Below are 10,019 nucleotides of genomic sequence, written 5' to 3'. Positions count from 1 at the left end.
CCTGCCCGTGCCGGGGCCTGCAGGCCGAAGGCTGCTCACGCTCAGCCTGCAGCCTCGGGGTACCTGCTCCTGACAGACTCGGCCCGCTCTCAGGCAGGAAGGCGATGAGTGGCCACCCACCCTGGCTGTCCCCCTGCGTGCCCAGCCCCCTCCCCATGTCGGCCGCCGGACAAAAAGCCAGAACGCCGCAGGCAGGTGTACCCGGCTGTCTGTCCCGGATTTAAGTTACTGTTACATTCAGGTAGACGACAACTCACAGGGAGGGGACCAGTGCGCCGGGGCCACAGCCCCAGCAGGGCAAACACAGAGGACGAATCACCCGGACGCAGCCTACAGACCAACACCAGGGCTTGCACGGAACGAAGCACACCATTCAGACCTGTTCCCAAGACTGCAGGTGATGGAACAGGCCAGGCGTGCACACCAAGACCACGCAGCCGACACGACGCACTGGCCTGCAGTTTTGGCAGAAGCAGGGAGGGCACTCGGGCCTAGTGGCACCCAGGGCTGCCGCCCCCCCTCCCCTTCAGCAGCACAGCCTGGGCCATGCCCACTGACAGGAAACACTTGGCCCTTGGGACACCCCCCCTGGGTGGCTCCTCGGAGTCTGAGGCAGGAAGGCCCTCATCCAGCCGGGGTGCCCGTAAGTGTACCCCACGTGGGAGGTGGGTCTCTGCACAAGGCGTGGAGGGGGCGGAGTGAGCAGAGGCCACACCCATGTGCAAAGTGCTACGGGGGGCCTGAGGGCGCTCGGTCCCCAGACCCACCCGGCCTGATGGGGCCCTCTGGGCCTCAGAGTGGGCAGAGCCTGGCCAGAAGCACAGGACCACTGCCACCCGTGGCCCAGGCCCCCGTCTAGTGACAAGGCATGGAGGGCCCTCCCTCTGGGTGGAGTGAGGAGGAAGGGCCTGGGAACTGGCAGAGGCCGGTGTGTGCCAGGCCAGAGCGCGGCCTGCAGCAGCACCGCACAGCAGGAGGGGCACCTCCCTTCCACGGAACCCTGACACCAGCTGGGGCCAGATCTGCCCGCCTGTCCCTAGGCCCAGCAGCTTCCCCGTGACACCAAGTGGGCGAGGGTGGAGACCCCCCACACTCCGGGGAGGGGCGGCCACCACGTGGTCCGCCTGCAGACGAAAGCCAAGGTGGGCGCGGACGCTCCTGTGTGCACCCCTACTTGGGGCCGCCCTCGGGGGCTGGCCCAGCATCTGTGCAGGTGTCCCTGGAGGTCCCCGGCCTCCTGGGCTTCTGCTTGGCCCTCCTCAGCATGTGGACCTGTCACAGGGGTGGGGTCAGGGGACCAGGGTGAGATGGCAAGCCTCCAGCCTGGGGATCCGGCACCACCCATGGGCCGTGAAAATGGGCAGCCAGCCAACCCCAGCACCACCTGCACCCACACACCTTGGGGCTCGCGGCAGAGATGATCATGTGCCCGGGAGCCTGGACCCAGGGCTCACCATCCACCTGGACGGGAGTGGCCTTGAGGAGCGTGACGCGGAAGTAGGAGCCCTGGGCGATGCGTATTCCAGAGCGCAGCCCGCCCTGGACCTGGCCCTGTGCAGCAGCGGGAGGGGCAGGCTGAGCAGGGCCATGGCCACCAGGAAGGCCACCCAGCCAGCTCCCTCGGCACTCACCATGTGCACTACTCCCGTCACACCCACCACCTCCAGCAGCCCGTCGTCCATGCGTGGCTTCTCGAACCTCGAGTCGCTGTCGGAGCCCCACAGGTCGGCCCCCGAGCCCCAGCTGCCCCAAGAGGAAGGCCAGGCACGAGGGTCAGGCAGCCTCGGGGCACCTGCACCCTGCCCCAGGCCACTCTGGGCAGCCAGCCCCTCCCACCTGGGGATGTTGATGAAGATGAGGCCCTCGAGGCTGGGCAGCTCCACCTCCTGCTGCTCCACCTGCAGCCGGATCTCCTTGTGCAGGCTGCGCACCTGACTCATCTTGTGCAGCCCAGCGCGCACGTACACGCCCTTGTTGTGGAACCTGCCCAGGGACGCGCCTGCCGTCACCAGGCGGTGGCCCCTGCCCGCCCCCTGCCAGTCCGAGCCTGCAGCTCCCCGGGGAGTGTGCCCTCAACAGGTGGCAGCCCCTGCCCATCCCAGCCAGCGGCTCCCCGGGGAGCGTGCCATCACCAGGCGGCCCCTGCCCGTCCCAGCCAGCGGCTCCCCGGGGAGCGTGCCCTCAACAGGCCACCCCTGGTACCTGCTTGTGAACTTGCCCGGCTCCTCCTCCCGCGCCTGGTGGAAGTCCAGGCTGAGCTCAGCGTCGATGCCAATGCCACAGTAGTTACTCATCTGTACAATCTGGGGACAAGGGACTCTCCAGGACCCGCCGGCCCCAGCACCTGGCGCTTCCCCGACTGTGGCCAGGGCCGCCCCACCCAACGGCACAGAGGCGCCCATGACGGATGGCGCCCGGGGCCTGGAGAGCGCGGAGGGTTGTACCTTGGGGGGCTCCAGCTCCGCCACGCTGTCCTGCCCACCGCCGGCCTCCTGGGCGTCCAGCAGGATGGTCCAGCGGTCCACAAGTACGGCGTCCGCTTCGTCCACAGACACCAGCACAGACAGGGGGTCTTCGCCGCTGTAGCCCGCGCCCCAGCGCAGGACCCGGCCCAGGTCATTCCCTGCAACACAGCGGGGGCCAGGCGGCACTTCATGCCACAGCCCCGGGCAGGGATGGGCACCAAGGAAGCAGTGGCTTGGCGGCTGCCCCTACCTGTGCCCAGCGGCAAGATGGCCACGGAAGGCTCCCGGCAGGCCAGCCGGCGCCGCGTCTCTTCCAGGGCGGCGAGCACCCAGCCCACTGTGCCGTCTCCACCGCACACCAGCACCCGGAAGCTTGGCACCCGGGAGAAGAGGTGCAGCCTGCAGCGGGAGAGCAGCGTCCCCACCAGCCGGCCGCCCACAGGTGCGCCCCACCCTACGGCCCCTCCTTTCCAACCCCTGCCGGGGAGAAGTCCCTGCTGGCTAGCAGTGGGGCCCCCACACTCACCCTGGAAGAGGCCCCCCGTTGGTCAGGTCGAAGACCTGGTGAGGGTTCAGCAGCTTCCGGAAGCTACAGAGCAGGTCCCGGCCCTTGAGGCCCCCACTCTTGGGGTTCACGAATACCAGGAGGGGGCGGCAGTCTGGGGGCAGCTTCGTGTGCTGCGAGGCAGGGCCCACGTTAGGACGGGGCCTGGGTCAGCTGTTTCCCCCAGCTCCCCACCCCAGACCCTGGGCCAGCCCCTTCCCGGGGGGCTCTGTCACGGCTTCACACTTCCCCTAGGGGGCACCCCCAGCTGCTGGAGCTCGGAGCAGTGCCCACCATGACTGCTCAGGCCCTGGGAAGCCCTGCCTGGCATGGCCAGCTAGACTGCGCCTGCCCCACCGGAAGCCGCCAGTGCCACACACAGCCAGGGGCAGCCCTCGATTCACAGGGGAGCTGTGGCACAAACCCCATCTCCCCAGGGGTGCAGACACAGGGCAGGCTCAGTGCCGGGACACACGCAGCCCCATGACGGCCAGGACAAAGTGGGTGTCGGCTTGCACCCTGCCCTGCCCAGAGCAGGTGGGGCTGGGGTCCTGGGCCAGGGCTGCAGCAGCTGCGTCCTCACATCCTTGGGGATGGCCACCTGTTCTAACCTGGGCAGGGCCAGGCGGGAAGGGAGCTGGGGGCGCCGAGGGGGGGCACAGCCCAGCTGTGCAGACAAGGACAGAGGTGTGGGCTCCCCCGGGGTCCCTGGTGCCCACCAACGACCCCCACCCTCCCCGCCTTGTCCACCAGGGCACCGTCTGGTCTCGAGGGTGAAGTCCAAAGTCAAGGAGTTTCAGCTCCTGGCCAGAGGCAGCCACAGGCGTGGAACGGGCAGAGTCCAGGAGCGCGCAGACACGCGGCCACGGCAGAGACCCCGCCATGCCACGGGCGCCGTGTCCAGTCCTCCTCACAGGGTAGACGCCTTACACAAGCAGACCCTGGGCTGTGAGGAGCCCCCTGGGGCCGTCCACTCGTCCACTCACCAGCACTTCCGGGAGCACCAGTGCCGTCAGCGGCCGGCCACGCACAGCGGTGTCCCTGACCAACATGTACAGCCGCTCGGCCTCGGCAAAGCAGCCCACGTCCAGCACCACGGCGCCTGCGACGGACGCTGCAGCTCAGGGCCCCCTCGGGGCAGCACCCCCGGGGCGGCGGTCACACTGAGGGGCATGGAGGGGGTGGGGCCCAGGAGCAGTGCAGGGTGGCCGGGGGCCTGGGGTGCGTGTCCACCAGCAGGAAGGGGCTCTGGCCCATCGCAGGCCCACAGCAGAGCCACCCCACGGAGGTCAGGCCCCAGGGCCACACGGGGCTCCCCGCCCGACTCCAGCTCACCTTGGGAGGAGTAGACGTGGCTCACTGACACGGCAGCTGCAAAGGGAGGTGGCAGTCGGGACACGTGGACACCCGGCAGGGCCAGGCCGCGCTCCCAACCCTGTCCCGAGGGCGCCCACGCCCGCAGCCCCACCCTGGTCGTCCCTGCCACAAGAAATGGTCAGGGGGAAGTGCGTGGGCAGGGCCGGGGTGAGGACGGGGCGGGAAGAGCTCCGGCTCAGGTGGTGCAGGGACAGAGGGGCCGCGGCTGACCCAGGTCATACCTTTGGTGGCCATGGCCTCGTGCAGTAGGTCACTGTACTCCTGGGGGGACAGGCCAAGTGGCAGCCCCCCCACAAACAGGGAGACGCGTGGGGCCGCCGCTCTGCTCTCGCTCACGTAGAACCGCGTCTGGCTGCCCTGCCACACGGACGTCTGCGGGGAGAGGCGGGCGACGGGAGCTGGGCTGCGGCACGGCCCCTGCACCCCCGCGCAGGCTGGACTGGGATCAGACAGACCAGAAGAAAGAGACCAGGGGCTGGCCCGTCCACCCATCGGGAACACGCGACCCACGACACACATGCTCTCTGTGGCATGGGGGCAGCGTCCACAGCCACTGACCTGCCGGATGTCCCGAAGCCGGTCAAGCAGGGGCTCCTCACGGGCCAGCACCATCCGCTGGACTGCAAGAGAGGCACGGCCCTCAGGGCAGGGCTCCCGGCCCAGGGCACGCACCCGCCATGAGAGCCCAAGGCAGAAGTGGCCAAGAGCAGCGGTGCCACCCCGGGGGGGCTGAGACTGCGGGCCCGGTCAGGCCACCGCTCACCGTGCCTGCTGTCCATGAGCACCTCCTCCAGCCGGAAGCTCTCAGGACCCTCGGCCTGCGGGGCAGAGGGCATGAGGCGGGGGCTGCGGCCAGCCCCGGCTCCCCAGGACGCACAGGGATGGCCCGGCACACACCTGGCGGCCGAGCAGCTGCAGGGCCTCCCGCGTCACGGTCCCGGCTGTGCTCTGTGCAGTCACCAGCACGGCCACGTGGGCCACGCCTGCCCTGCGGGGACAGGAGCTCCAGCAGGGGCCCCTCCCGCTCAGCCCGGCAGACCCCCTGCAGGGACCACCTCTCACCAAGGCCAGCCAGGGTAGACGTGGAGGAGCTCCTGGGCCCGGGGCACAGCTCGGATGACCCAGGCCCCGGGCGCCGCCTCGTGGGGCCCTGAGCTGCCCCCCTCCTCCATGGCCCCAGCATCGCCAGCACGGGGGGCCGGGGGCAGGGGCTGCAGGTGGAAGTCGCCCAGGTCCTCGCTGAGGTAGTAGGCCCGCAGCGCTGCCCCCTGCGGAGAGCGGGCAGGTGTGGGGAGGGGCGTGGGCTCCTGGGGTGGCAGCCCCGGGGTGGCAGCCCCCTCCCTCTTACCAGCACCTCCTCGCTCCTGGCCCCGCGGGGCACAGTGACCGCCCGGAAGTGGTTCCTCCTCAGGGCGTCATCGCCATCGAAGACCCTCAGAGTCTGTTTGCCTGGGGGTGGGGGGGCGCAGCCGTGAGGCCGGTGCCAGGGCGGGAGGCTGGATCCGGGGGCCAGTGAAGCCGGGCTTTGGGGCAGGTGCTCACCAGACTCCGGCGACGCCGGCGCCTCCTTGCTGGGGCCCGCATCCGCGCCAGCGTCCTCGCCTGCAGAGGCACAGGAGCTGTCACCGCCGGGGCCAGGCCCCCACACACCCCTCGCCAGACCCCACGCCTACCTGGCTCCGGGGCGTCGGCGATGCGGAAGCAGTGCGTCTTGCGGAAGTTGCGGGACAGCAGGCGCACGCAGGCGGGCGGCAGCAGCACGGAGCACAGGCGCCCGAAGGTGCACTCGGGGCCGAGCGCCGCGGAGCAGGACGCGTGGGCCTGCGGGGCGCAGCCGAGAGTGGGGGCTCAGGGCCAAGTCCACGCCGCGGCCCCGCCCTCAGGGCCACCCCCCCGCGCCCCGCCCTCGGCCGCGCCCACCTGGACTCCGCACCACTCGCAGCGCACACCGGTCAGCACGTCCGAGGAGCCACATGTCTTCCTGCACACCTCGCAGCGCGCGCCGGGCGATAGGTTCCCTTCCCGCCAGTGGTGCTGGCGCCAGTCCTGGGGAGGGGGCTGGGTCAGCGCGCGCCCCGGGCCCCCCCCCCCGCGGCCCGGGCACCGGCACTCACGGCGTCCAGGTGCCCGTCCTGGTGGCACTGGCGGCAGTCGCTGCAGGCGAAGGGCACACAGTCGGGGTGAACATGCAGCTCGCACACTGGGGGGCGGGCAGGGTTAGGGCCTCGCGGCGCCCCTGCCCCCGCCCTCCTCTGCCTGGGCCGGGGTCCCCCGACCCTCAGCCGTGGCTCGCCGCCGGCGGTACCTTCACAGCGCAGCGCGGGCGCCTCCAGGCCCTTGCGGCACACAGCGCAGAACTTGCGTTTGTAGAGTCCGCGGGGGCCGAAGCAGTGGGCCACGGGCACCTGTCGGGTCGGGGGTGTGGCGAGGCCTCAGGTGCGGCTGGGGCAGTGCCCTCGCCCCGCGCCCAGCTCTCCACGCCCCCCCACACACACAGCAACCCTGCAGCTCAGGCTCCGCGAGCCGGCGGACAGCCGGGCCACCCAAGGCAGCACCCACACCCCCAGGCACCATCCTGCACCATGACGGCCACCAGGGAGGTGACAGGTGTCCAGCAGGGGGCGGCCTGGTGGCCCAGCCTTTAAGCCCCACTTGGAACACGGGCACGCGTGCGCATGTACACGCACACACACCGTGCCCGGTTCAAGTCCCAGCCGCCTGCACTTCCCATCCCCCTTCCTGCTGACTGAGGGCAGCCTGGGAGCACTGGGCCCCTCCCACCGTGAGACCCGGATGGGTTCCCTCTCCTGGCTTTGCCAGAAAATTCCAGGCATTTGGGGAGCAGTGGATGTCTAGCATGTCTCTATCACTTTGTCACTCTGCCTTTTAAATGAATTAAATATTTTTTCAAATGTGCACTGCAGATGGTGACTGGGTGCATCGAAACAGACACGGTTTTCTCTTTTTTAAACAGCCTCATGGGCCCGGCGCTGTGGCAGAGTGGGCTAAGCCTCAATGCAGTGCCGGCATCCCATAGGAGTGCTGGTTAGAGTCTGGCTGCTCCACCTCCAATCCAGCTCTCTGCTATGGCCTGGGAAAGCAGTGGAAGGTAGCCCAGGTCCTTGGGCCCCTGCACCCACGTGGGAGACCTGGAAGAAGCTCCTGGCTCCTGATCAGCCCAGCTGGGCCCGTTACAGCCATTTGGGGAGTGAACCAGCAGATGGAAGACCTCTCCCCCCCACCCCATCTGTAACTATGCCTCTCAAATAAACAAAAATATTTATAATCTCCATTTTCCATCACGTGTGTATCACACACACACACACGTTTTTTAACTTTAGCAGAGAACACTAAAATCAACTCCAGAAGCTGGAGTCCCAGAACGTGTCCATGGAGGACCCCATGGTGGACACGGCATCCCAGTGGTGCTGATCACCCCAGGAGCCGGCGTCCTGGGTCCTCCTGCACACACCTGCAGGTCAGGTCGTCCACAGAAGAACAGGCCTTAGAGGCGGACGGCTTGGAGGCAGGTGAGGAGCAGGTGCGCCTCCGGCCTCACTTCCTTCACCCCTCCATCATCCCCCACCCCCACCCTGCACCGCTCCCACCATCCTGCCTGGGCCCTGCCTGCAGCCCCGGGGGAGGATGGGTGTGGCCGGCCAGTCATGGAGGGTGGGGCTGCCGAAGTCTCCAGTCCCGGCTCCCTTAGCCCTCCCAGAACTCTGGCCACCACCCCCAGAAGGGAAGCCCTGCCCCCCAAGGCCTGGGCACCCACAGCCCAGCCGAGGGGCTGATGGTCAAGGCCCCCCCCCCCGGCCCCAAGAGTGGGCGTGTCACACGAGACACCTGCAGGCTCACAGGCAGCCTGGGACGTGACCCTGGAGACCCATACCCTCTGCCCACCGTCCCCCAACCCCAGTGGCAGCGTCTGCTGGACCAGGGTGCGCACCCCAGGATCCTCCTGCTGCCAGCTTGCAGCCACCCCACGCGGACAGAGGGCAGGTCGGTGACCCCTGCCCCACTCCGCTCACAGGGCAGCCCGGGCCTCAGGCCTCTGACCCCGCCCCCACTCACCCGGACCCTGCTTGGGGCAACACTGGAGCACGGGGTCTTCACGCGCTTCACGCACTTCTCGTGGGCCATGAAGTTGCAGACTGCGGAAGCAGAGCCCCCTTTAGTCGGCCTCTTCCCGCCCACCCCACCAGAGGCCACGCCCACTCTCCCTGCATCCGTGCCCCTGCACCTGCCGCACGGTGGCCCTGAGCACCAGGTATGCACTCCACGTCCCCCATGAGTGGATCAGCGGATGCACAGGAGGGCGGGCAGCCCCTGCGGGACAGGAGGGTCACACCCCCCACATCGCCAGGGGTGCAAACTGCCCACGGCAGCCCAGGTCCAGACAGGTAGCTGCCCCAGGGGCCCTCGCCGGTCCTGACCCCCCAGGTGCTGGAGTTCTCACTCTCAGGGCTCGAGGGGCCCCACCCAGAGGGCGGTGCGGCAGGCTCGGCCCAGCCTCCCCTGCCCGGGGACAGTGCTCCACGCCCTGCTGGGCGCCGCTGCCTCTCCCAGGACCACGCCTGGAGCCACACCCGCAGGAAAGCCTGGCTGCTCTCTGACCCTCACCCTCTCCCCCTGTGCCTGGCCCAGCCTCAAACCCGGCCCTGGCGGGGTCCGCGCTCAACCCGTCCGGAGCAGGCAGGGCTCTGACGCGGTCACAGGGTGGCCCTCCCGCCAGCCGCCCAGAACAGCTGGTGCGACCCGGGGCCCAGGACCAGCACTCATCTCTGCGGAACGGGCCGGCCTCCCCGGCGGGCGCTGGCCTGCAGCCCCGTCCACGCGGCGGGCAGGGGTCCCAGGCCGGTGCCGCCCACACGGCGGGCAGGGGTCCCAGGCCCGGTCCCGCCCACGCGGCGGGCAGGGGTCCCAGGCCCGGCCTGCCTGCCCGAGGGAAGCGGCCAGAAGAGAGCCCACCCCGGGAGCACCCGCAGGCAGGAGGACCCGGCGCGGGGCTACGGCGCGGCGCCGGCAGAGGCCGGATCCTGCCCGCAGCTCCGCAGTGCGGCGCGCCGAGACCCCGCCGCCGCCGGGCCCGTCCTGGGGGCGCCACGGCAGCGAGGGCGGCGGCGCTCACCGTCGCACAGGAATCCGGCCAGCCCCCAGATGAAGTCGGAGCACAGGTGGCAGAAGGTGGGCTTGGTGAGCGTCACCTTCCGGAAGCTGTGGCCCGGCGCGGCGGGGCCCGGGGGTCCGGCGCCCGCGCGCCCCGACTGCGCGCACGCGCTCCCTCCGTCGCCCGGCTGGGAGCCGCAGGTCGGGGCCCCGGGGCGTGGGGGGCCGCCGGCCGGCCAGGCGCGGGCCCCGGGCTCGGCCGCCGCCGCCATCCCGGCCGCACGGCCAGAGCGCTCCAGCCCGGCGGGCAGGACCGGGTCCGAGCTGGGGGCCGCCGCCGCCGCCGCCGCCGCTGCTGCGCTTCCGACCCCGTCGCCGATTGCGCAGGCGCGGGGCGGGGCCGGAGCGCCGGGGGCGGGGCCTGCGGCACTGGGGCGGGGCGGTCGCGTGGCCCCGCCCCGCGGCTGTGTCTGCGGACCCCGGCCGGCGCGGGTGGAGGAGTGGGTGCGACCGGAGACGTCCGG

The 10,019-nt window shown here is 70.3% G+C and overlaps 1 protein-coding gene across 1 annotated transcript; it reads right to left on the bottom strand.

Moving 5' to 3' along the window:
- Positions 1–196: 196 nt before the first annotated feature.
- Positions 197–9,767, bottom strand: DGKQ (diacylglycerol kinase theta). Its single transcript, XM_062213235.1, has 23 exons — positions 9,518–9,767; positions 8,461–8,540; positions 6,692–6,791; positions 6,501–6,586; positions 6,307–6,432; positions 6,060–6,207; positions 5,929–5,988; positions 5,735–5,835; positions 5,449–5,654; positions 5,284–5,374; positions 5,150–5,204; positions 4,945–5,006; positions 4,608–4,758; positions 4,345–4,380; positions 3,996–4,111; positions 2,992–3,143; positions 2,716–2,864; positions 2,445–2,623; positions 2,203–2,303; positions 1,837–1,983; positions 1,632–1,743; positions 1,399–1,551; positions 197–1,272 (listed from the first exon to the last, which is right to left on the bottom strand). The coding sequence occupies exons 1-23, from the start codon at positions 9,765–9,767 to the stop codon at positions 1,171–1,173; spliced, it is 2,763 nt and encodes a 920-aa protein (XP_062069219.1). The 3' UTR covers positions 197–1,170.
- Between the last annotated feature and the right edge of the window lie 252 nt (positions 9,768–10,019).

This window comes from Lepus europaeus, chromosome 16, assembly GCF_033115175.1.
Source record: "Lepus europaeus isolate LE1 chromosome 16, mLepTim1.pri, whole genome shotgun sequence".
In the NCBI taxonomy this organism is placed as follows: domain Eukaryota; kingdom Metazoa; phylum Chordata; class Mammalia; order Lagomorpha; family Leporidae; genus Lepus; species Lepus europaeus.
The sequence above is the reverse complement of the archived record's forward strand: the minus strand, read 5'-3'. Positions and strand labels throughout refer to the sequence as shown.